Source organism: Callorhinus ursinus, unplaced genomic scaffold (genome assembly GCF_003265705.2).
Source record: "Callorhinus ursinus isolate GAN/ISIS: 27379988/994484 unplaced genomic scaffold, GSC_fseal_2.0 scaffold49, whole genome shotgun sequence".
Taxonomy (NCBI): Eukaryota; Metazoa; Chordata; class Mammalia; order Carnivora; family Otariidae; genus Callorhinus; species Callorhinus ursinus.
This window is the reverse complement of record NW_027397111.1, coordinates 8158599-8185016: the sequence shown is the minus strand read 5'-3', so window position 1 is coordinate 8185016 and position 26418 is coordinate 8158599. Positions and strand designations below refer to the sequence as shown.

The 26418-nt window shown below is 46.7% G+C and overlaps 1 protein-coding gene across 4 annotated transcripts in view; it reads right to left on the bottom strand.

Moving 5' to 3' along the window:
* Nucleotides 1-640: 640 nt before the first annotated feature.
* Nucleotides 641-26418, bottom strand: part of SCUBE2 (signal peptide, CUB domain and EGF like domain containing 2) — a 75242-nt gene continuing 49464 nt past the window's right edge. For 2 of the 4 annotated variants that reach the window (XM_073882935.1, XM_073882936.1), the window contains 7 exons: nt 16640-16810; nt 14491-14658; nt 13608-13769; nt 11285-11482; nt 10065-10217; nt 4766-4845; nt 643-4060 (listed from right to left, as the gene is read on the bottom strand). In XM_073882935.1, the coding sequence (XP_073739036.1) occupies nt 3908-4060; nt 4766-4845; nt 10065-10217; nt 11285-11482; nt 13608-13769; nt 14491-14658; nt 16640-16810 (1085 nt within the window). In that variant the 3' untranslated portion in view covers nt 643-3907. Of the gene's footprint in view, nt 4061-4765; nt 4846-10064; nt 10218-11284; nt 11483-13607; nt 13770-14490; nt 14659-16639; nt 16811-26418 lie in introns of all 4 variants that reach the window. The other 2 variants (XM_073882933.1, XM_073882934.1) reach the window with 2 other exon arrangements.

The window sequence follows — 26418 nt, the reverse complement described above, 5'->3', positions numbered from 1 at the left end:
CAGGCCAATCAGGACTGCCTGAAGGGAGAAGGAAGCAGGAAATCACAAATACTCAGGAAACTCAAACTGGGTTCACAGTCCCCTGGAGTAGAAGGAACCCTCACCAAAACGTCTAATTTCCTATGGATGGGCCCCTCATGGCTATGTCTAGGACCCGGATTCAAAGGATGGCTTGCCCAGCAAGAAGGCCATAGATAACAAAACTCCCTGAACTTGGTGAGGAACTCTTCATCTTATCCATTTGCCTCTCAGATACTGGCTAAGAGTGATGAAGACTTGGGTAAGGCTCTCAGGACCCAACCTGCTGTGAGAAAGGAAGCAGAGATGCTGAAAGCCCTAGTAAGGGGCATCCCTTCTGGACTGAGGAGAGGATCAGGCTGGACTTGGTGTGGGTGCCTGGGTTTCCCAGCGCACAGGCCTACCAGCTGCCGCAGCCTACAGCAGGCACCAGCCCTGGTGCTCTCCCCATAAAGATCTGCCCGAGGGCAAGTGAGTCCTTGCTTTGTGCTATGCAGCCACGATCTCTCCCAAATTACCACCTGACAATTTTAAAATCACCTGCAAACCTAAATCCAGTGAATGCCTACAGACAACACACTTAACAGCTCAGAGAATGATTCAGAGGAAGCAATTTTCCACAGTGAAGATAATCATCTGGTAGTGTGAAAAGGCACACACTCTTTTATTAGCATTGGAAACTCAAGGGCAATGTTGCTAAATCCATAAATGCAGCACTTAAGTAAACGGCTCAAGAACGATATCCACAGCTGGAAAGAAGGACTTGTACAGATTCCAATTCCACTCAGAGTCCTCCCACAGAATGAGCTCCCTTGGAGGGCAGGGGAAACTCAGCTCCGACTTCTTCCTGTTTACTGAACAATCAGCTCCTCCAGTCCCGGTCCTGGGCCCACACAGGGAATCCCAGAATGCAGAGCTCCCTGGTCTTCTTGATGTACATACTTTGCCCAGGTGACCTCAACCTCATGTCTCATGTCTTTATTCTGTGACATTAAAATTCATATTCCAGCGCTGACCTCTTCTGGGACTTCATAAAATCAACTGCCTATCTGAACTCTGAATTTGGATTCCTAAACAGGTACCTCATACTTGAAATGGCCCGTCTCCTCCAGCTACCAGTTGCTCAGGCAACTAGGAGGCCCCCTTGGTGGTTGCCTTTCCCTTCCCCTCCATCCAGTCTTCATGCAAGTTCTACACTCTGTCCCAAAACCGGTCCAGAAACTTTCTATTCTCTCATCTCCACTCCACACCCTTAACCCAGACCACCTCATCTCCCACCTGGATGGCTGCTTGGTTGGTTGCAATCATTGGCTAATGGCTCTCTGCCTCCATGGCTTTTTCTAAAATGTATTCATACAGGAACCAGAACTATCTTTTAACAACATAAATCAGATCATCCCACTCCTCTGCCTCAACCCCTCTGAAAGCTTGAAAACATATTTAGAATGAAACCTGAGCCTCTCGTTCTGGATTCCAAAGCCTGATGTGCTCTGGCCCCTGTCCATTCCCCTGGCCTCATCTCGTCCCGCTGCCTTCTCACTGCATGGTGACCACACACAGGCTGGCTCCTGCCTGTCAGCCACTGCACTTGGCCTCCCTCTACCTGGAGAGCTCTTCCCCCTGCCTGTCCCCAGACTGGTTCCTTCTGGCCGTTTTCATGTTGCAATGTCACTTCCCCAGAGCGGCCCTCCACGATCCGCAATTCTCAAGTGGCAACGCAGTCCTCTGGCACATTAACCTACCACATAACACAAGGCGAGCTGATACTTTCCATGGTGATTCATTTGCTCATTGGCCATCTCCTCCCTCTAAAATGTTAAGTTCCACGAGAGCAAGGACCCTGTCTGCCTTGTCACTGTGCATCCCTAGGGCCTACAATAGTGCCTGGCACAGAGCAGACGTTCAATAAATCTTTATTGGTTTAGTAGGTAGCACCAGTAGCTACGGGCAGCCAGTCTCCCACAGCGTCTCAGGGTGGCTGGCGGGGACAGAGAAGGGGCTTAGGGAGGGCCGCAGCTGCTCATGCTTGTACCAGGAGCACAGCTCTGGCGTGTGGGCCTGCTCCTGGAGGGGGCCTCACAGAGACCAGGTTTCTGCAGCCTCCTTCCAGCCCCCAACATATTTCCATCCCTGGCCTTCCTGTGACACCCACAATGCAGAACCACACCGCCATGAACACCAAGTTACCAGTGTGCTTGGGCAGGATAGCACAGTTCCGCTCACGCCACCCCCACATCGGGCGGGTCACTGACTTGGATCGTATTACCTTGGAATTTTCATTTTATGGTTAGACTCAGAAATGTAGGCAAAGTTCTGAGATGGTGCTTATTTTGATGATTAGTTTTAAAATGAAGACGTTTCCGTTTTTGAAAAGAAATTTGGAAATGGGTATTTAGGACCCATCCAAATAAAGAAGAAAAGTTTGATTAAGTTTTTTTTTTTTTTTTAAATCAGTGAGATGGATAGGTTAAAAAAAAAACAACTGAGGTGAAAAGTGAGCTCAACAATAATGAAAATAGTCTTTGTTTTCTTTAGAAATGTTTGTCAACCATTTTTTGAGTACTTTGGTGTAGAGAGTTGTGTGTCCAGGGTTAGTTACTGAAGTAACAGAACACAGTGTCGCCAGCCCGTTCAGGGAAATGGCAGCTTGTTTGATAGGGTTCTTTTTTATTCAGTGTAATGAGACTTTTGCCTGTGGATTTAAATCTGTAAAAATTAAATAATATTGAAAATTCCCGATTCTGTGGGAGTAAATGATTGTGAAGCCCTACCGTGCTGACCAAAAGGTAATTCTGCAGTACCTGGAAAGTGGGATTTGTGTAGCTGCTTCTGGTGGTGGTGTGATGATTAAGAGAACAAGCCCACCCGCGATGGTGCTGCTCACGTCCTCAGAGCTGAGTCAGCGTCTGACCTTGGACGTGGGCAAGGAAAGTAAACCTACCAGTCTGGCCTATGCCAGGTCCCACCTGGCCCCCGGACACCTGTGGAGGCAAGCCCACTGGACTCAGGGTTTGTGAGTAAGTACTTTTCCTAACGGTAGATGATTCTCATCCAAGGAGATCACATCTGCCCTGAACTCTCCAGGCCCTAACAGCAGTGCCCAGCAGGGTGTCAGAAGAACAGCTGAAGGCAAGCTAAAACCAGCACTGTGCACAGGCCGCCGAGCAGAAGCTCGTCACAAGGAAGGCCGTCCCTAGAGCTACATGATTATGTCTGTGGACATGCTTAGTTTTTATCTTTTTATTTCTAATTCTTTCTGCTTTAAGTACTTTCTTAAGTGATCACTGCTTAGAACCCCAGCTCTTGGCATGGTCACGCAGCGGGACTTAGGTCACACAGGCTGGAGAAGGCCATGGGGAAATGGAGTCCTCCCAGGTCTCAGGTGGGTGCCTGGAGCCTAGAGGACTCTCCCTCCTTCCTTCCCTCCCTTCCCCCTTTCCTGCTCTGCCTGGTCACAGCCTGGGTGCAGAGGGCTCCCTTAGGGAGGGCTGGGCGAGGAAGCTGAAGTTTCAGCCAAGGCAGCCCCTTCTGTGGCCTCCTCTCCACCACGGCCCCCTTGAGGAGGAGCAAGAACCAGGAAGGACAGGTGAGTCTCGCCTAAGCTGACTAGAGTCCCGCTCAGTCAGCCCTTGATGTATCCGAGACATCTGCCCACAGCAGTGAGACTTGGGGGGCCCACTGCCATTCTGTTCTCAGTCCACATCCACAATGCTGGGAAAGAAAAACCAGGTTCAACTTACCAAAATATCTGTATTATCTATAAAAATTGAACTCTAATGAGTCACTGCTATGGGAGGCAGCGACAGCCAACTGTGTTGGCTGCAGAGGCAAACGGCTGCGTCCCAGAGCCCACAGGCAGAACGTGGCACCGAGGGGCTCGTGGGCGGGCTCATTTGTAAGGCCTCAGGAACCTGGACACTTTGGAACGGAGCAATCGGATGAAGGATCTTGGAAACATCTCCCGGGATTCCTGGGCTGTGTACTTGAAATAGTTCTGGGGGTGGGCCAGGACGTCAAACAGAGCCTTGATCAGTTTCTTATCCTAAAAAGAACGTGAGTTTTGTTACTGGGCCAAAATACTTAAACATTCCAACATTTTGCCACTGGAACTATAATGGACCCAGGTTGGGGTCCTGGGTTGGACAGTAGGTTGAGTAGCTGAGAAACACTTTGTGAAAATGGTTTCCTCTTATTTTTATCTTTTCTCCAATTTTTATTTTCCCTAATTATCTACAGAAAAATGTATTATTTTTATAAAGGAACAGTGAATATATAAAAAAAGTTTTCTTTTTCTAAACCAGATGAGATGCAATACTGGAACCTGGGGAGTATTTATAGGGTTAGGGATGTGGCAAGTATCTGGTGATTACTTACAAGTATCTAAAATTTGGTGAACTTTAGGCCTGAAGGATAAACAAGGAGCCAAAGATCTTCAACTATTTGGAGAGTGAACATGGAAACACGATCTGCCCCTGGCTTGGATGTATGATAAGCAAGTTTCCCACTCTTCCTTCACACATTTCCAAATGTAAAAAAATACAACTTCACTTGGCAACACTGAAGACAGCCACCTGAATTTTTTTTTTTTTAATTAAGTCTGGTGAAGATATCAAACTGACCTCAGCCCAGAGCAGGTTCAGTGTCTGGCAGGTGGCAACATGGAGCCAGAGGAAAAGCTTCCTTCAGTGGAGCTGGGAGCTCCGTGGGTGACGGGTGACTGTGGTGTCCTCCTTGGCTATGTACTCACCTTCAGTATTTCCTGATGGTTCTCAGAAGCATAGAGCCTGCCATCTCGAACTATGTCTTCAATGAGTTCCTGGTAGTCCTCTGTTGGAATAAAGGACATAATTGACATTCAGAGGTTTTTGCTCTTTCCAAATAAGCTTCTGAGGAATGCCCCTTCTGTAGCTGCTATCAGAACGATGACCACTGTGATCCTGAGGCTAGCCAAAGAGAACTTCCACAGACACCCACCACCACACCCTCTCCCCTACCAGCCTCTGCATCTGTCTCTTCTGTTCCATCTCCCCTCAGATGAACCCTCTGTGCATCCGGTCAAGGCCTTTCCTCCACTCTGTCCGCTGGCTCCAACTTCTCTCACCAAGGCAGGGGCATTGTTCCAGTAATTCTGCCCTTTCTTTCCCACACGATGACGGTTTCTCTCCCTGTTGGGCCTTCCCATCAGCGTTGCCACGTGCCATTGTATCTGATCCAGAAAAAGTCCCTCTCTCGACCTCATTTCTCCCTCCAGCTCCCATCCGACATTTCTGCCCCCTTTATTGCAAAACTCCTCAAAAGAATTGTCATCACTGCCTGTCTCTGGTCGTTCCTCCTCCTGGACCCACTTCCTCCCTCAGCTTCCAGGATACGACACTCTGGTTTTCCTCCTCCCCCACTGGCCGCTCCGTCTGAGGCTTCTTTACTATTCTTCCCCTCTCCCTGACCTCTTACTGTAGGAGGGCCCCGGGCTCAGGGCTCGGGTCTCATCTCTTCTGTCTGTGCTCGTTGCTCGCTGAGCTCATGCAAGCTCATGGCTGTTCTCTCCTTCTCTACTTTTCTCTCTTCTGTTCTCCTCCCTTCTTCCCTTTGCCCTCAGATTGTGCAAAACAATTGAGCTTCTTGCCCACCAAGCAAGACTCTTTTTTCCTATTTTTCTTTTTTGGATGGGGGTGGGAAGAATTTGGCTGGTTGGAGAGGGAAGAAAGCCACATTCATTTTCTTATCAATAATTCTTGGTCCTGACGTACACATTAAATGCAATGCACTTCACGTAAGCTGTCTCCGAATCTAAATCCTCACCTTTCAAAGTCTAGCCTACTTCCTACAGTCATAATTCAAACCAAGCATATGCAAAACACAATCTTTTCCAAATTCCAAGCTGAAAAGAATGTCTCTTTGTATGCATATCATGTGCAACAAAACCAAACAAATCATAAGAACATCACTGGAATTGTGTGGGAAGAGTTCTTGTAGAAGTTTTTCCTAGTCAAGTGATGGTAAATGGAAATTCACTAGCTATTTATTAACTATTGTAGAGTTCTCATGACTTTTTTTTTATCTATGGCATTGTTATCTTTATTTTATTTATTTTTTATTATTATGTTATGTTAGTCACCATACAGTACATCATTAGTTTTTGATGTAGTGTTCCATGATTCATTGTTTGCGTATAACACCCAGTGCTCCATGCAGAACATGCCCTCCTTAATACCCATCACCAGGCTAACCCATCCCCCCACCCAGTTCTCATAATTACTAATTGAATACATGTACAACCCCACTGGTACTCTATTCATGGGGTATCTTCCTTCTTATTCTTTTATTTTAATATAAAATATGAGTAAAGGTATTTGTTGTTTATCTCGAATTCCTCTCCTACAGAGTGTCCTCCTCAGAAAACTAGCTCCTTTGGCTGACGGGTGTTTACCACTGGGAACACCAGTTGCTGTGGTGTGTTTTGGCTAAGAACAGAAGAGCTGTCTGCCACTACACCAAATGCTTCCAGATTGTGGTCAAAAAAAAAAATCTTAAAACGATTCTCTCCACTATTAAGAACTGTTGTGTTTTGGGCGCCTGGGTGGCTCAGATGGTTAAGCGTCTGCCTTCGGCTCAGGTCATGATCCCAAGGTCCTGGGATCGAGTCCCGCATCAGGCTCCCTGCTCCTTGGGAGCCTGCTTCTCCCTCTGCCTCTCTCTCTCTCTCGCTGTCTCTCATGAATAAAAAATAAAAAAAATCTTAAAAAAAAAAAAAAGAACTGTTGTGTTTTGTCACTTGCTACAAGTGTCATGAGAAAAGCAGTCAAGTGTTGTAGGTAAGAACTCAGGCCCCAGAGTCCCGAAGACCTCTGCAATGCTGTCCTCCTGTGACCTCAGACCAGTGGTCTAAGTTAATCTCTAAGCCTGAGTGGCCTTGCCTGCAGAACCAGCAAAGGATCGTGTCTACTTCATGGGCAATTGTGAGGAATGTGCCATGTCGGAGGCACTTAGTACATGCCTGGTACTCAGTACACGTACTCAGTACAGGTCACAGCCACTACTACAACTGTCCCCGTCCTCCAGGGGTCAGTGAGCCAGTCTTAGCAGCCTCACCTGCCTGCCCCCTTTAAAGATTATTTATTTATTTATTTGATATAGAGAGAGCACAAGCAGGAGTGTGGGGGCGGGAAAGGGCCAAGGGAGAGGGAGAGAGAGAATCCTCAGACTCCCCGCTGAGTAAGGAGCCCAACATGGGACCCAATCCCAGGACCCTGAGATCATGACCTGAGCCACAATCAAGAGTCAGCCACTTAACTGACTGAGCTACCCAGGCACCCCAGCACCTGCCCCTTCTAAATGTGATTTCTATTCTTCTGGGCTTGGAAACCAGGTATCAAACTTATCTGAAATACATGTTTTAAAAAAAAGATTGAGGGGGCACCTGGGTGGCTCAGTCGGTTAAGCGGCTGCCTTCGGCTCAGGTCATGATGCCAGGTTCTGGGATCAAGCCCCACATCGGGCTCCCTGCTCAGCAGGAAGCCTGCTTCTCCCTCTCCCACTCCCCCTGCTTGTGTTCCCTCTCTCGCTGTCTCTCTCTCTGTGTCAAATAAATAAAAAGATTGAATAAGCTCTGAGTAAAGACCTGCAACAGTTTTCAACTATTTTCTTCTGTGACATGTGTAAGACACATTCTCATGGGCCTAACCAGAGTTATGTGTAATTTCCCTGGCTCAAGCTACAACTCTTTATTTGAGCAAATGAAAAAAATCAAGATGTTTTTGTGTGCCACAAAGGCAGAGTTGAGAACAGCCAGGCTAAAATATATGCGCTTTAGTGATATTTATCCCAGAGTCTCCGTGTCTTTTTTGGTTCCCTCCCTGATCCCAGATAGGGGAGGCTGTTGGTTGTCCTGCTCTCAGGCAGATGGGATGCTCTGTCTCTCTCAGCAGAGCCACGTGGGAGGCATTGGTGTCCACCTAGGAGTCTGATCCTATGAGCCCTTGTCTCAGGGGTTTGACATGGTTTCAGGCACAGAGATGATAATCCTGCCTTTTCTAACAGGTTAGAAATAAACTATGTGAACTGCTTTTATAAAATCCATAGAATATTAATCTTTCTAAAACACCTACTTTGGGCACTTGTCTGCCTAAAAACCTTGCACAGTTCAGTGGCTCCCTGTGAGTTTAGGAACACCCTTCTGAGCCTGGCACTCAAGCCTCTTCACCACCTCCACACCCTTCTAATCTCATCTCTCACTGCTAAGCCCCACGCACCCTACCAACTGACCCAATCAGGCTGTTAATCAGTCCCCACACACGTCAGGTACTCTATCCTGTGGCCTATATCATTCTCTCTTCCTAATGTTCTTCTTCCCATTATAAAACAAAACAAACAACAACAACAAACAACTCATGTTCTTTGAAGACACAGATCTCTGGAGATTTTGCTGTATTCTTTCCAAAAACCCACGCACAATGAACTGGTGCCCATTCTTCTCCCGTCACACAAAGCTATGGACCTGCCACATTACAGCATCTCTGAGCTGCGGTCCATCACTAACCATGTGGCCTCCAGCACTTGCCCAATGCCTGGCACAGGAGCTGCTCACCAAGCATTTGTTGGGGTACATGGATGAATGAATAAGTTCATGAATGAACAGATGACTTGTCCCCCACTGGATTATGAGGTCTTGCAGGACAAGGTCCAGTTCATTTTGTATTCCAAGTAAATGTTTGTCAACCAAGTCCCAGACCTGGGTAGGGCCCCAGGACTCACATGGACCACTCCTTTGCTTAAAAAGAAGAAAATGAAACCAGAGAAGTCATCTGATTTGCCCAAAATCACACAGCAAATTAGTAGCAGAGACAGGGCCAGAACTTGAGTCTTTCTCCCCCCTTCTCAGGATTCCATTTAATAAAAGCCACAGTCATAATTAGCAAGTATTTACTGAGCATTTACTATGTGCTAGGCACTGCACCAAGTCCCTTATGGACTATCCCATTGAACTCTCACGTTAGGTCTAATGATTATCCTCATTTACACATTAAGAAAATGAGGCTTAGATGGTACAACCACTCTGGAAAACAGTATGGAGTTCCCTGAAAAAGTTGAAAATAGAGCTAGCCTACAACCCAGCAACTGCACTACTGGGTATTTACCCCAAAGATACAAATGTAGTGATCTGAAGGGGCACCTGTACCCCAATGTTTATAGCAGCAATGTCCACAATAGCCAAACTATGGAAAGAGCCCAGATGTCCATCGACAGATGAATGGATAAAGAAGATGTGGGATATAGATATACAATGGAATATTACGCAGCCATCAGAAAAATCTTGCCATTTGCAACAACATGGATGGAGCTAGAGGGTAATATGCTAAGCGAAATAAGTCAATCAGAGAAAGACAATTATCATATGATCTCACTGATATGTGGAATTTAAGAAACAAAACAGAGGATCATAGGGGAAGAGAGGGGAAGATAAAACAAGACGAAATCAGAAAGGGAGACAAACCATAAGAGACTCTTAATCACAGGAAACAAACTGAGGGTTGCTGGAGGGGAGGGGGTTAGGGGGATGGGGTAACTGGGTGATGAACGTTAAGGAGGGTACATGATATAATGAGCACTGGGTATTATATGATGAATCACAGACCTGTACCTCTGAAACTAATAATACACTGTATGTTAACTGAATTTAAATTTTTCTCAAAAAATGAAAAAAAGAAAGAAAGAAAGAAAGAAAGAAAGAAAATGAGGCTTAGAAATGGTAAGTAACTTACACAAAGTCACCAAAGAGATTAGGCCAGGGCTGGCCCATGTTCTTACCCACCAAGTTATGCTCACTTTTACTTATTTTCTGAAAGATCTTTTCATTCCTATAGCCAGTGTCCCCAAATGCCTGTTTAAAATTTGGCACCTGTGAGTCAGCAACGTCCTTTCTCCCTATCCCACCTGCCTTTCTGAACCTGTGAACTGATCAGCAATCCACCAGCTGGCCCAGAGTTTGGTTCAACTGAAAGCAGAGAAGCTCCCTGCGTGCGATGCAGCCTGAGCCTCACAGTGCTTACCATCGTATGTCACGTAAGGGACCTGGAAACCTCTGGCACTGTTCCCTTCATTGGACTTGAACTGAATCCACAGCTTCTTTGATCTGGAGGTGAAGGCGATGGGCCGTTCGTAGGTCTGGCAGGTTTCATATGTTGTCACAGAATTGGATGAAGCTGCCAAGGGAAGTTGGAGGGGGGTGGGCTTCAACTCATCCTGAGCAGGCAGACAACAACACTCATCTTTTCAAATACACCATACAACAAGTTATGCTCAAGAGCTCTTCAGGCCCAGCTTTGCCATCATAGGGGCCAAAGCCCTGGAAATTGAGAGGACTCAGCTGGTGATTGCAGGCCCCCAGGGCAGGCTCACTGAAAGGCCCAGGGCTACAGCAGGCCCCAGTGCTCCAGAGCTACCTGCTGCCATCCAGTAAGAATCACCACCAATCCCCGCGGGCTTCCTAAGACCAGGTGGGGCTGGGCAGAGTGCGCTTTCTGGACCTTATCTCACTTAACCCTCTGAAAACCAGAGAAGTTTGTGCGGCTGACTTCAGACACTGTAACCACTAATCAGAGTGGCAAACACATCGTGGCTCTGTGTGTCATTATTACTCTCAGTGCTTTATGAAAATAAACTTGTTTATTCCTCATGATGACTCTATGAGGTAGCAACTATTATTATCCCCATTTTAAAGGACAAGGAAACTGAGTGACAGAAAGATCCAGAATGTATGTCCAAGACCACAGAACTAACAAGAGGTGAAGCTGGGTTCAGATCCAGGCAATCTGGCTGCTGGGCCCACTCACTACACCGCTCGGAAGTTGTGTTGATGGCAGTGTCTCTCAATGGACCCTGGGTCATGTGCCAAGATGGGAGGAGGGTCCCTCCTGGCTGGACTATGACCTTAGCCTTGGTCAGTCCCCAAGCCCAAGTGGCTTCCCATGGTGAAGCAAGTGTGTAGGGGCAGCCCTCCATGAGCTTCATTGGCTCCCTGTGACACTGTGGAAGAGGGTCCCTGGTGAGCCCAGAGGGGAAGACTGGCCTGCAGAATCACTACCTCTGGGGTTCAGCGAGAGGCCTCAGGGTGGGTCTTTGTCTAAATTTTGTTTCTTAGCAAATGCTATAAACTCATGTCCCATCTCTGTTCTGATATGAAGGTGCCCACATTTAAAGCTGGGAAGCAAGCCAGCAGGCTTCCCCACCAGCCTTAGAAGGAGAGGGGGGGCAGAGGGAGGGGACGCACAGGTTTTCCGCATCACCAGGTAGTCTCCACAGTCGTCTTCTATGGGCAGGAAGATCTCAGGGACCACAATCAAGATTCGGCGCTTAGGTGGTGGGTTGATGGTCCATGTACACTCGGTGTTGGCTGGGTAATTGCCTGGGTAGTTTGGGGATTCAATGTATCCAGTGAAATCTCCCAGCTCCCCTCCACATCTTCTGTCTGGAAGGGGAAATGCCATGAGTCATGAAGGCACAACACTGTCATCACTCCACCATGGCCACCAGCAGCTCAGCTGATGAAAACTGCTGCATCCCTGTTGCCATCAGGGCATGGGGCCTGCAGATGGCACCACCGTGGAATTAGTGTGTCCGGTAATGCCTAGGGCTCCCATGGGAGCCCAACTCCACTAACTCCCCACACAGAGCTCACCCCACTGAGTCCCCCTCTGAGTAAACATTTTCTCATTAACTTGAAGGTGATCCTGAGCAGGCCTTAGTGAAACAAAGGACAACTTTGGTTTTCAGTATTTTGTTTACAAAGTCTAAGTGCCAGGGGAACCCATGACATAGAACTTCTAGGTCTGTCAAAATAGGAAGAACAGAGCTTACTGCGAATTAGAGGATATTTGACCCTTTCCTAGAGAACTTGGATGATTTCATGATAGTCATATTCTTTCTCTTTTCTTTCTGGCCAAGACCATTTTATTTTTGGTGTGGAAGAGAATTCCAATAGGGTATCAGCCAATTACTCACCTCTGGCACCAAAAGCAAGGAGTGCATGCATGCGTGCGTGCACGTGCGTGCACACACACACACACACACACACGCAACCAGCTCACCCACATCTTCATTCATTGACTCTCCACTCATCCAACAAATGTTAGCAAAATCTCTGGGGGTTCAGAAATGAGAAAGACACAGTCTTTGCCCTCAAGGGGCTTACTGTTTAAAACTGTCCGGTGAATGTGTACAAGAGAGGATGTTGAAGGGACTTTTTCCTCTCTAATTGTAACTGGGAATTATTATTACCATTAGAAAAAATAAACAGGCTTTTCTTCTTGGAAGGGGGTCGAGTGGGGAGAGCCATGGAGCTCAGAAAACTGCCTTCAGGCCTGAAGGACCACCTGAGGATCTGTGCCATGTGGCTCCTAAGGGCCGACCAAGGGCCGGGGATGGGAGGGCAAGGAAACAGATTTCATCTGGGTATCAGGAATAATTTTCTTTCTTTCTTTTTTTTTTTAAGGATTTTATTTATTCCTCATTGGCAACCCTGTCGGGACCCCTCTCATTCTTGAGAGCTTTTTCTGTATCTTTACTTAATAAACTCTATTGCTTTACTCACACACAAAAAATATTTATTTATTTGAGAGAGAGAGCATGAGACAGGAGAGGGTCAGAGGGAGAAGTAGACTCCCCACTGAGCAGGGAGCCTGATCCGGGACTCGATCCTGGGACTCCGGGATCATGACCTGAGCTGAAGGCCTTCGTTCAACCAACTGAGCCACCTAGGCGCCCAGGGAAGAATTTTCCAACACTGAACCTCAATCCCAAATTCCTCCAGTGTGGGGAGACCTCCTTGCTCCCCTACACCTCTGTCTTACTGACAATAGATTAGCTGCGATTTACTTCTAACATTTCCTGGAGAATTTTACATAATAATTAGAAACCAACCAAGCAGCCAACCACGCGGCAAGTCCTTGAATGATATGCTTCCCCATTCCTATAGGATACAAATCCAAATCCTTTGTGTGACATTCAAGGCTTCCCTCCCTGATCTGCCTCAGGTTCCCCTCAAACATTGCATGATCCAGGTCCAGGGGTCTCTTCCCAAAAAGCCTTTCACTTTTCCTAGTCTGTGCTTCCTCGCAGCTGTTGTCTCGGGTTTAAAGTTCTTTGTCCTGCTCTCTCCCGTGCTCTCCATCAAAACCTTCACATGCCCTCCAGAAGCCTTTCCTCGTCTCTCCAGACAGAACGAATTGCTCTTTCCTGGGCAATCCCACAGCCTGTGCTATCTACAGGGCCAGGGACTTACTCTGTTTGCAGTGTCTAGCATGTGACAGGTCCTCAAACAACGTTTGCTGAAAGGAAATTCCGTCCCTGGGAGGAAATGTCAGCAAGTATAGCCTATCAAGGTGCCTAGAGAAGCAGCCAGGATCAACACAGTTGAGTACCTAGGGGCCAAGCCTGGCTCTCCTTTAGCGCCAACCTCGGGCACCGGGAGCTGGGCTAACAGTGTCCTCATGGTTCTCAGTGGCCGTGGGACACCTGCCCCAAGCCCCCCAGTGTCAGGTGGACCCAGGCACTTTCCTCTTGGTCAAGACTGTGAAAGCCTTAGAGAGACCTACCTTTACACTGGGTTATGTTCGTGGAGCCATCAAAGTCAGTGGTAGTATTTCCTGGGCAAGAAACACAATTATTTTTTCCAAATTCAGGTTGGTATGTTCCTGCTGGGCAGCGAATACATCGGTGAGTGGTGGTGTTGTAGAAATGTCCGGGTGAACACTGAACTGTGGGGTTGGGGGAGAGTGGAAAGAATGGAAAAAAAAAAACAACTATTTTCATTACCGGTCACATAAAAGTTTTCACAGTTCGTGAAATAAATTTGTATGCCTAAATGAAGTCCTGCTTTCCTACTAATCTAGGGCTAATCAACACTTAATTCCCTAAATAGCCAGCTTGGGTGGACTTGTGACTCATGACACTAAGAAAAATACAAAGGGAACAAAGTATGGGTGTATCTTCAAAGCGTTTACAGAGCATGCAGTCAGGCATAAATGAGCACAGCCCAGGTTTTCATGCAGAGCACACTTGTGGGTTCTGAGCTTGCCAAACGGATGCCCGGCCTGGGATTTGGCCCCTGGGGGAGGTGGCGGTGGGGCTCTGGGGGCAGGTAGGAGCTATATGAGAGGGGAGCTCCAGGGGAGGGGCCTAGATGGAGGAAGGCTGGAAAGAAGGAGCCAAGAACCTATTGCACAAAACCTGCTCACCTCTCCCAGACCAGTCGGCCCCATCTGCAGGGGCCCAGGTGGCTGGGGGAGAACACATCTAGGGAGTTCCCATGCTCCCCGCACTTCCTGCAGGGGCGGATAGAGCTGGGCCCTGACCTCCCGCCACCGGGATACCACACCAGGCACCTCTGGACTGGGCTTGATCCGAGCTTTACCAGACCCTCGTGGTTCTCAAAAGGGAAATTCAGTTCTTGAAAAAGGCAAGCTGCCAAGTCCTCACCTCTGGTTTCGCAGTCCTGGAAGGAAGTGGCTCCCAGGTGTTTGGTGGGGAGGCCTCCCCCACAGGGGAAGCAGGAAGTTCGGCCAGCCTCAGGCTGGAATGTGCCCAGGGCACAGAGCTGGCAGGGTGCAAAACCATCTGCAGAATATTCCCCAGGTTGGCACAGACCTGGGAAAAACCGATGACCCTAAATGAGCAAGGCCCCCGGGGCGGACCCCTTCCCATCTCTCTTGTCGATGAGCTCAAAATTTGGTCAGACCCGTGGCCCCATGCTGACCTGGTCTCCCACCTCAGTGAGAGAAGCCCTGTCCTGCCCCACCACTGCCCCTGAGCAGATGGCATGTGAGCGCCTGATGTTTACATGCCGGGCTACAAAACACAGGGCAGAGATGGAGACCAAGGAGCCAAGCGTTAACAGCTTCCACCGTAGGCACCAGGCCTGGGTTTGCTTAAGGTTGAGGACTCTGCAGTGCCCAGCCAGCGCCTGCAATGCAGGAGCCCCGAGGAAGGCTCCTCCGCTCTGGAATCAATCTGGTAATTCAAGCCAGAAGTGCATCCTCACCCAGCTGACTGTGTCCTAGTGATGTCATGGAAGAGTCTCCTTGTTTTATCAGTTCTATTTACTAAGTCACGTCTCACACTAAAGTGTGTCCCAGCCTCCCTCTACGAAATCCAACCAATCTAATCCACATTGAGAGAGGGACCCAGTGGCATTTACTTTAAACACCTTACTTCAGTACTTTTTAAGTTTATGACAAGAAACACAGCCATAAACAAAAAGATTTCTAAAAGCACATGTTCCTTGGCATTAGCTTGTCACTGCCAAGACGTTATAAAAATCTGTTGTCTCTTGTACTGCTCATCATCTCTCCCTTATTAAATTTCATGGTCTTCTTTCTACCCATAGGCAATAGATATAATGGCATTTAATGAACACACCCCAGGGGAAGAGTCTGGGGTCTGTTAGACCTACTACATTCTGATTCCAAATCCTTCACTCTCTGTGTGACCTTCAATGACTCACTTTAGCCTCCAAAAGTTGTTGTAATGTTACAACCATAGGAGTAATTCATGTAATACATTTCGCATGATGCCTGGCATAGGTAAGTATTCAATAAATGTTAGCAATTGTTATTATTACTAGTATTATTATTACTATAAATGTATCTTAATAAGGTCACATACAAGTGTAAGTAGATGCCCTAAGTGCCCCCTTATAAGCCTTGCAGTTGGTCCGGGGGGAGGGGAGGGGCAGAGGGAGAGGGAGAGAGAATCTCCAGCAGACTCCCCGCCGAATGTGGAGCCCAACACAGGGCTCCATCTCATGACCCTGAGATCATGACTTGAGCCAAAATCAAGAGTCGGACACAACCGAAAGAGCCATCCAGGCGCCCCATGAATTTTAAACCATTTGAAAGGTCCTGCAGTTGAGTCTGGGGTGGTGTAGGAGGGAACTAAAGCTGGCACTGGGAGTCACTGGGAAGAGAGGCAGGGGCTGCAGAGCGTCTCGTGCTCTGTGCCATGGACGTCACCTACACACCGCAGTGTTAGATCACACCTTCTCTTTGAGCCCACAGAGCAGCAATACAGCTGGCCCTTCTTCCATTTAATAAAAGTAAGACATTTGTTAATAAATAGGAACCACGCCCACAAAACTTAAGTAAGCTTGGCTCCAGAGTTAACATTTTATAAGGCACATTAAAAACTCTTCACGGAGTTCTAACAAAAAAACCAGATGGATACTCTTTAAAAATCAATAAGGTATGAATTTGAGACCGAAGTTGGAAAAATAATCAGAACTACTTTCTCCGTGTTAACACTTGCAGATAGCTCCCCGTACACTGGGAGATCACTCAGGTCTCAAGGTATATTTAATTACAGTGAGTACAATTGCAACAGCAACACTTACACCTTTTCTTCTGCCAATGTAGTCTATCAGCTTTTCATTTATTTGTTCAAGCGAGCATCAGCCCAGCATGTGTTGGGCATGGAGGTAGGCACTGGAGAGCCAAAGATGAAGCCAATATGGTCCCTGCCCGTGGAAGCCCACAGTGCAGTACGCACCGTTTGCACTGAAACGCTACTTACCCTCTCTGTCTAAGTCATGTTGGAAACCAGAGGAATAAGAAGGGGCAGACGGAACACTTACCTCCACATTCGGATACATTCCAAGCTTCTGGAGTCTTCAGGGCTCCAGGATTTTCTGGTCTTGGGCAAGGTTCACATGTGATTTGTCCTTCCTCATTTTGGAAGGTTCCATTTGGACACAAAATGCAGCGTTCTTGTGCTCCATCATAATATGTCCCAGCCCTGCAACTGACTAGCCAAAGGGGGACACGATCTGGTCAGTGAAGGCACAAGAGCCAAGGAAGGATGATATAAGTGCTGGAGATAAAGGTAAAGAGATGGCATTGACCCCACGCTCCTCCACACAAACACCCAGAATACAGAATGTGTACCACCTTTGGGTCTTCCGTGTACACCTCTTGCCATGATCCCTGTCGCCCACTCTTAGAGGTGTTCACATGGTCCCTAGATCATGAGCTCCTTGGAAACAGGGATCACAGTGGTCCTAATTATTTTTGAGCACAAGCACTTGATGACTTTTCCTATTTCACAGGGCTGTCAGAAGGATTATAAAGTGAGAATCATTCATTGAACACAGGCCTAACGCCAAAAGAACAGAGAAGAGGGTGCTATTAATTCTGCCTGATGGCCTCCCTGAAGGCTTCCTAGAGGAGGCCACATTTGTGTGGGACCTTAAAGGATGAGAAGGATCTCTCCAAGAAGGAAAAGGGGCAGGTCATAAAAAGTCACGCACGACATATAGGAGGAGAAGGAAGAAAGGAAGGTTGGGATAGATTTTAAAAATTCTTGAATGCCACGCATTTGGGTTTTCCTCGTCTGGAGGAGCCACTGAAAGAAGAGGAATATGACCAGAGCTGGGTCTCTCTCTCTGGTGGCTGTGGGGAGGGTAATCTTGAGAATCTTACCAATAAGCTCTCCAACACAACATGCTTCATGTTTATCATAAAGTTAATATGTTATGAAGAGTAAACCATGGTAAATGTCTCCCCAAAGAATAAACTATAAGGAAATGAATAAACTATGCTTCTGACTACATTTCTGATGTTGTTAGTTAAATGTAGATTTATATCTCGTTTTAGAATATGAATATAAAGTAAATATGCTTAAATGGGTTCTCTAGTATCATATTCAAACATCAACATAACCATCAAAAGAGACTTTCTAATGGCTAACATTTACTGAGTACTTATAATCTCCTATTCACCATGCCAAAAGCTTTACATACATTATCTTAATTATCCCTAAAAACAACCCTAAGTATCTAACAACCCTAAGGAGTTAGGTGCTATTATTAACTCCATTTTACAGAACAGACACTTAAGGACGTTAAATGATTTGGCCAAGGTCCCACAGCTAGTCTATGAAATACACCTACGGTGAGATTAAGAGCTTTGAGTTTAAGGGGGAGAGAGGTCTCTAGCAAAAGTGCAGACTGAATTCAAGACTTTGCCAAGGATTCTCTCTGTGGCGTTAAGGGCGTCTGACTAGAATAAACCCATTCTCTCTCATACTTAAGCTGCTGAGAGAAATAGAAATCAAAATATCACATGACAAAATTAGCTATCGTATCTCTTTAATGTCTGTGAGGGGAAATATCTGTTTTCACGCTATCTGACGAATGCAATCTGCATATACACTTTCAGGGTTAAACATGGCAAAGTTCTCTATTACCATTAATAAAAGTGTCTTTTCATTATTCACTTCATAATCTAAAAAAAAAACCCAAAACAAGTTTTTTTCTAAATCATAATAAGCTAAAATATGCCACATTTCAAATACTAGGTCTATAATTAAACGCAATCAATTCATAAAGTCTACTCTAAAATCTAAATTTTAATACTTTTTTAGGTTGTTTGGATTGTCTCTTTAATATTCAGGTATCATTTTTATTTAATTTTATCATATTAAAAAAAATTACAAGTGAACCAAACTCTCACTTTCTCGGCAAACAACATAATGGGTCTGATGCCTAGACCTGTGGCAGACAGAGTCTAAAATTCCGGACCTAGTCTCTAAACGCAGCCTCCCTGGATAGTGTTTTCCCTGATGACTCTGGTTTCAGCTCATCTCCCATGAAAAGCTGGGCTGAATTATGTACTACGAATTCGTAGCTTCTTATCCTGTGTCCCACCTGACTATCCTAGGGCCCGCAGGCCAGGAGGGAGAGAATAACTCCTTCCTGGCTCTAAGGAGTCAACTGTCGTGGAGGCTGGCAGAAAGTAAATAAAACCGAGGCTGTCCAGAGCCCCTCTAGCCAAGCCATTTCCATTTTTGTAACATTCATTTGCCCAACGGGAAAACGCCAGATGATGGCAATGATTTCAAAGCCTCACTAACCATAACTGAGAGTCAGATCAGCACGGTCGTAATTCCTCTGGTGGAAAACGGGTCCCCTCCATGGGCGCACAAGAAAGGCTCTGGTTCTCCCTGGAAAGCTTAACTAGATGCGCTCCCTCAGCTCCAGGTGTCCGCTCACGTCCTTAGAACTATTTACACCCCCAAAGCCTTTTCGAGGTTACATTTTGAGAAGCTTCACAATGTCCCACATCTGCTGCAATTTTCCAACTGAGCAAAGGGCTGAGAAATGCCCCTCAGGCCAGCCTGCAGAAGGGAGGGTACCAGTTCTTTTTTTCTCCCCATGAAAGGCCTGCTTCACATAAACAAACTCATACTGTCGCTCACAGTTTCCATTTTCCTTCCAGAAAGACCTACAGAAATAATTCCTGCCAAGCACTTTCCAAATTAATTTGTTTCTTTCACAAGGTAATTTTAACTTTACTTTCACAAAGTAAAAATTACCTTTCACAAGGTAAAAATGAGCTTAAATCACAAAGAGTGATTCTGAAGACATGCCTGAAAACTGCTTTTTTGCAAATGTGCTGAAGATCTGGCCTGAAGAGACCTCAATCACACGTTCCAGTTGGTTCTCTTTTCTCCTTGAGCAGCCAGCTTGTTTTGCTGCCCCAGACAAAGAAGTCAATTGCCCCCAGAATACTTCAGGATCACAGCAAAGCTTTTGTGTGTCTTCAGTGACCATTAAAATCCCATTCTCAAATCCCACACAGCTGTTTTCTCCCCCTCTTAGAAAAAAAAAATACAAGAAAGCTTTTCTGATGCAAACGGGAGAGACCAGCAGGGACCAGGATTAATGGGGACAAAGAGACCTGAAGGCCCACCTTCTTTTCAATAGGATGGCCTTTGAGTATTTCAGGCTATGGACAAACACTATGGTCTCTCTGTGGTGAAGATGGTGAACCTAATAAAAGAGGTCACTCTCTAGCATCTGTTTCCTTAAGAGTCACGCGTTGACTTCTGAAGGAAAGCCACAAGCAGCCCCCACAGATTCCCAGGGTGTTCAGGGGCTGCTGCTTTGTCACAGCTCAGAGACTAGGACCACACGATGGCCTTGGGATCCAATCCTGGTTCAAAACGCTTTTAAATGAGTGTTTCAGGATAACAGGAGAGAGCAACGCCCTGGCTCAGAGGTTGAGCTGTCACACCTGTTCAGGTTTTGGTGCGTGTTCAGGTTTGCCGTTCGAAAATGTTCTTAGAGTTGGGACAGTGGACTTGACGCCTTCCTGGTTGGGCTCCCCAGTGCATGCTATGGTCTCGTCATGTCTAGTTAATGGGGGCTGAGATGTCACTTCCTTTAGAGTGCCTCTTTTGCCCTCAGTTTAAATATTTCCCCAAAGATTGGCCCCTTGCCCTCTTTTCTCTTAATGTGAGTGGCTATCCTTGGGATGTCACCTGTTGTCCCTGTGAAAATTCATTAATTCAGTTAAATACTTAGCACTAATTATGTGCAGAGTACTGTTCTAAATGGAGCTGGGGCTATAGCACAGAAGACAGACATGGTCCTACCCTCAAGGGACTCCCATTCTAGTGGAGGATATGGACAATAAATATATCGTGGAATGCTACCTAGAGAAAGTATGGTGAAGAAAAGTGGAACAGGGTAAGAAGGGAAAACCAAGGGTGGGGGTGGAGTTCGTGTGTCTGCAGTCTCAGAAGAGTGGCCAGGCTTTCCTCTCTGAGCAGAGATCAGACTGAAATTAGGGAAATGGCCTTGCAATGGTATTGCCTGTTAGCAAAAAAAAAAAAAAGCCAGTGTAGCAGGAACAGAGTGAAAGGGCCAGGGGGATAGGAGAGAAATTCTAAAAAGCAAGCAAGGGCCAGATGATGTAGGTTCTTGAAGGTCATGGTAAGGAAATTAGACCTTGCTCAAAGTGTGTTGGAGGTTTTGCGAAGGGGAATGGCACGGTCTGACTTATGTTCCTAATAGACCTTCTGGCTGTGATGTGGAGAACACAGTGAGTCAGGCAAGGGTAGGATACAACTCAGAGGCTGTCACAACAGACTGGGCCCAGGATGCTGGTGGTTTGGAATAGAGCGGTAATGATGGAGGAAGACAAAACTACTTAGAGTCAGAATATAATCTGAAGGCAGATGTAACAAAATTTGCTGACGGACTGGGTGAGGTCTCCAAGGTCAAATACTACACCTTGGGGGTTTACGAAATGATCCACTGGGTATGGGCAAAGCCTTTGCACATCTATGCCTATTAATCTTTACCTAAAAATAAGACACAAAGAAAGGTCCATGGGCTCAGTGTATGATATAAGATAGGTCCCTCAGTCGGTCCACATCTCCATGAGTCATAGACACAACATGTGAAGACACAAAGTCTCCAAGGAGAGAGAAGGACAGGCATTCCACAACTCCAAGTGGGAAGGTGCTGACAGCTTTCCTTCTTTTCAATGTATTGAGAATTGCAGTTTGCCTGGTTGAATAGATTTCCTGATTATATTATCCATCTTCAACCAAACTAACCGGCACAAAATCGACAGCAACTTCAAGCAAGCCTGCAAAAACCCTGGCCTGAAGCTACAAGCAACAATGCGAGCCCCGGGTCAGGGACAGGGAAGAGCCGTGAGGATGCAACTTTTACTCCAGCACTAGTTCTTTGTCAAATATCCTGACATTGAAACAGAAATCAGATCTGACAAGAGCTGAGCCAAAAGACTAGCAATGAACAAAAAGGCTATTTGAAAGATAGATTTACAACCACTACTGTTAGCAATGTACCTTGCCAGATGATAAATGTAGTACCCAAAGATGCTAGCCAGTTACTTTAAAATTTTTATTTAATATGTACCTCCTTCTGTTATGATGTACATAATATATTAGCCAATAGAACAAGTATGTAGTTTTGAAATAAGTAAGTGTTCATAAATTCAAAAATATTTTACTTTCTGTGTGTGTGTGTGTGTGTGTGTGTATGATGAAGAACATTCAACACATTCTGGGATAGAAAAGTCCAGAATTCAAAATAGATGTCAGAGCTGGAAGGGGCAGTTTGAGAGTCACCAGCGCACGATGGTATTTAAAGCTCCCGCAGTGGATAAGGTCAGGTAGGAGAGCATGAAGGACTGAGCCCCGGGGGTACCTGGTGTTGAGAGATGAAAAATTAGGGGAGAACCAACATAGAAAATGAAAAGGGAGCAGCCAATGAGGTAGGAGGAGAACCAGAAGAGTGTGGTGTCTGAAACCCAGGAGAAGAGGGTGTTTCTGGGGGGAGGGAGGGATCCCCAGTATCTGAATGAGTTAGGCAACTGGATTTGGTCACATAAATCTTGGGAAAAGCAGATTCAGTGGAGACGCTGGGGACAAAAACTCCAGACCGGCTGGAGCTGAAGAGAAAATGGGAGGGGAGGAAGCAAAGTCGGCGAGTTTAGACAACTCTTTTAAGGAGTTTTGCTCTACAGGGGGGTCAGAGAAATGAGGCAGTGTCTGGAGAGAAACATGAAGTCAAAGGAGGGTTTGTTTGGTTTTTAAGACAGGATATAGGTTGGTGTGCTGTTGGCAATGATGCAGCAGAGAGGGAGAATGCTGAGATGAGGGGACAGAAGGGACAACAACAGGAGCAATGCTCTTGAGAAGGGGGAAGCTACTGGGCTTGGTCGGAGCATGGGCTGCTCATCCATTTTAACAGGAAGCAGGTCAGAGTAAGTGTGGACACATGCAGGATAGGAGGGCTGGTCTACACATGATAAGATAAAGTCATTTTCCTAGATTCCCAGAAACCCATGGACATCACTGCCTGGAAGTCTTGTTGCAACGCAAATTCAATGTGCTCAAGGGGAACGCTTCTCTTCCCTGCCCTGCCCAGTCCCTCCTATCCCTCTGGCTTTGCTCTTTATAAACAGCATCTCTGCTCCCCCAGTCACCAAGCCTCCAACCCTTGCAATCCAGCCCGTAGTTATTATTCCAGACCTTTCCTCCCTGCCCCATCAGTCAGCCCGTTGCAGCATTCTGCAGCTGTGTTCCTTTGGTCCATCGGCTAATCTCCATAATCTCCATCCCCATGGCACCAGGGTGCTTTGATTCTCACCATCTCTAATCTAGATTTCTGTGATACCCTTCCAACAACTTCCCTTGCCTCTGTTCCTCCCTACCACAGCCCGGTCCCAGCCTACCGTCAGACTCATGTTCCTAAAGTGTTTCTCGGACTGCTTCCCTCCCTGACTCCAAAGTCTCCTTGACTTGACTCCCTGCGCTCCTCTTCGTGTCTTTGACTCAGAACTCAGTCTTTAGTCTCCTTTTCTGCATCTGAATTTTCTTTCTTCCTCGGGCTCCCTCAAGAGCCTATTTTTTCCTGCTTTTCCTATAAATCTTTTCTGATTATTTCTTCCCCAATGATCACATTCATCCAACCCACAGGCTTTTTCTCCATGCCTCCTGCATATGAAACAGGGCTGGGTGAGATGAGGGACACGTGGGAATGGATCAGAGGCCAAGTCAGAAACCTCTGAGCTCACCCCAACTCTTTCCTCTTCTCAGTCCCCAATCCAATTTATCACCAAATGCTGCTCACATTTCCTCCTAAACATGTCTAGAATCCATTGCTTCTTTTCTGGTCCATCTAGTGCCTTCATGTTCTCAATATCTCTCATGCAAAGCATTCAAAACCTCCCAAGTTGGGTTTTCTGCCTCTTGGTCCTGACAATCAATCCAGTAAAAGAAATTTTGCTAGAATACACATATGACCTGGGCATTCCCTGAATAAACCCTCTAATGGCACCCTGTCACCTAGATATACAGCCAAGGCTCCTTAGCAGGATACTCAAGGTCTCTCGTGACCTACCGTGCTTTTCCCACGAGCCAAGCTACCCACCACATCCCACCTTCTGCTCCAGGTTTAGTGATACTGAGGTATCAATCACCCCTGTGCGCATCTTGCTCAGTCTCATTCCCCAAGGCTCCTCCTCTGCCTGAATACTCCTCTCCATTGACGCGCCATCTGTGCATCTCTCAAAACTCAGCTTAGGCTTCTTCTCTTCAGGGAAGGCTTCTCTAACTCTTCCCTGGGAGGACCAAGTGTGACTTGAGGGATGGTGTCTTATTTATCCAGGCCTCCTCAGCACCCACCGCAGAGCTGGCCCATGGAGCATTCTCCATATGAGTGCTATCGGAGTTAGATAATTGCATGGCATAGGCTGTACCCAGAAGTGAAAGCATTCCCATTGAGAGAGTTAGGGACATGGGCTCTTGAGACAGGTTTGGATCGGAAACCCTGGCACTGCCACTTACTTGCTGGGTGACACTGGGAAAAGTCTTTACCTCCCTATGCCTTAGTTTCCTGATCTGTAAAAAAGGGATGATGCAAAATAGACTTATGATGAGGATCAAATGAGATAATATACATATAGTGCTTAGCACAGTGTTAAACACACTGTAAGTGCTCAATAAATGTCAATATTTTACTAAATTATGTGTTGTGTTTTTATTTAGAGAGAGAGGAAGAGAGTGAGTGGGGGGGGCAGAGGGCGAGGGAGAGAGAATCTTATGCATGCTCCATGCCCAGCACGGAGCCCAACACAGGGCTTGATCTCACGACCCTGAGATCATGACCTGAGTCCAAATCAAGAGTCGGACATTTAACTGAGACTGAGCCACCCAGGCATCCCCTAAATCATGTTTTTTAAAATCTTTTAATCAAAAGAATTTCCTACCAAGTCTGTGTGATAAGTATTGGTCTGATATCAGTCTATATTGCTAGTACAGACTTTATATTTTCCATGATTTAAAACAAAAGAAAATTTCTGCCTGTTCAATTGCAAATAATTTCTCAATTCTGAAAAAATTAAGAAGAAAATGCCTGGCTCATTCCTGCCTCAGGCCATTTGCACCTGCTGATCTCTCCACAGCCAGAACACCCTCTGCCCCCATCAGAGCTTTACAAGGTCAGCTCCTTCTCACTTAGATCAAATGTCACCTGTTCTGAAAGCCTTCCTTAACACCTATGGAAAGTAATCCCTCCTCCCCTTGGTCCTTCTCTGTATTTTTATCTTCGTAGTACTTATAACTTCTGAAATTACCTTTTTCTTTACTTTTTAGTTGTCCATTACCTTCTGTAAGAAAGCGAACTTCGTAAGAGAAAGCTCCTCACCCATTATGTTCTCACTGCTTCATTCCAAGTTCAGAGTGGCACAGAGTGATATCTGAATATATACAGGTTGAATTAATTTTTCTCAACGCTGCAGAGGAAAGCTACTGCTCTTGAAAGTTGAAGTAAACCTTCCCAGTCTCTCTCAAGAACCCAGGCACAAAATACTTCCCAGTTTGCCAGTTGCCTGGATTGTGTCTTCTAAAAATTTCAGCAAGTTTTAAGAATAATCAAATACAAAAATATATATTTAGGCAAGTATATTCCTTAAATAATTCAACTTTTATGAAGGGATAAATAGCTATGAAAGATATATACAAACCTATGTCATCATTAATTTTTCTTTAGGTATGAAAGACTTTATGAATTGGCGGAGCAAGATGGCGGAGGAGTAAGAGACCTGGATTTCTTCTGGTCTCAGGAATTCAGCTGAATAGGGATCAAACCATTCTGAACACCTACGAACTCAACAGGAGATCGAAGAGGAGAGTAGCAACAACTCTCTGAACAGAAAAGCGACCACTTTCTGGAAGGTAGGGCATGCGGAGAAGTGAATCCGAGGCGATATTCGGGAGGATAGACGGCGGGGGAGGGGGCCTCCGTCGGCCGCTTCTGGCAAGTGCTAGAGCCGGGGAGCACAAAATCGGACCTTTTAGAAGTCGGCTCGGCGGAGGGACGTCGCTCCAGTGGCTAAGCGGGGGGTGCAACCCTCGAGGGACAGTGTGGACTCAGGACCCTCGGGGTCACAGAAAGACGGGGGGTGCCTGAGTGCGGCAGAGCTCCCAGGTATCGGAGCGGGGAAGCCGGCTGCAGAGACGGAGCCGAGGCACAGGCTCTCAGCTCGGGGTTGCCATAAACCGTGATGGGCGACACGGTTGGGCCACTGCTCCTCCAGCAGGGACCCAACAAGTGGCAGAGCCGGGGAGACTCCCCTTCCTCCCCCGGGAGAAGTGGCATGGGAGCGCACCGCAGGGATCTGCTGGGTTTGGAGACTCCACACGGGGTCGGGTGCCAGACATAGAAACGCTCGGTCACAGGCCAGAGACCAGGGAGACGGCAGTGACTGACTGTTTTTCTCTGGGGACCCACTGAGGAGCGGAGCCCCGAGTTCTTGCCTTCTCTGGGGCAGAGATTGGGAGGCCGCCATTTTCACTGTCGTCCTCCAAAGGTGTACGGAAAGCTTGCAGGGAACAAAAGCTCCTGAGAGCAAACCCGAGCAGCTTGCTTAGCCTGGACCGACAAGGGCGGGGCAATTCCGCCTCCGGCAAAGACATTTGGAAACCATGGCAACAGGCCCCTCCCCCAGAAGATCAGCACGAACAGCCAGCAAGCCAAGACCAAGTTTACCGATCAAGGAGAACGGGAGAACTCCAGCGCTAGGGGAATACTGCACA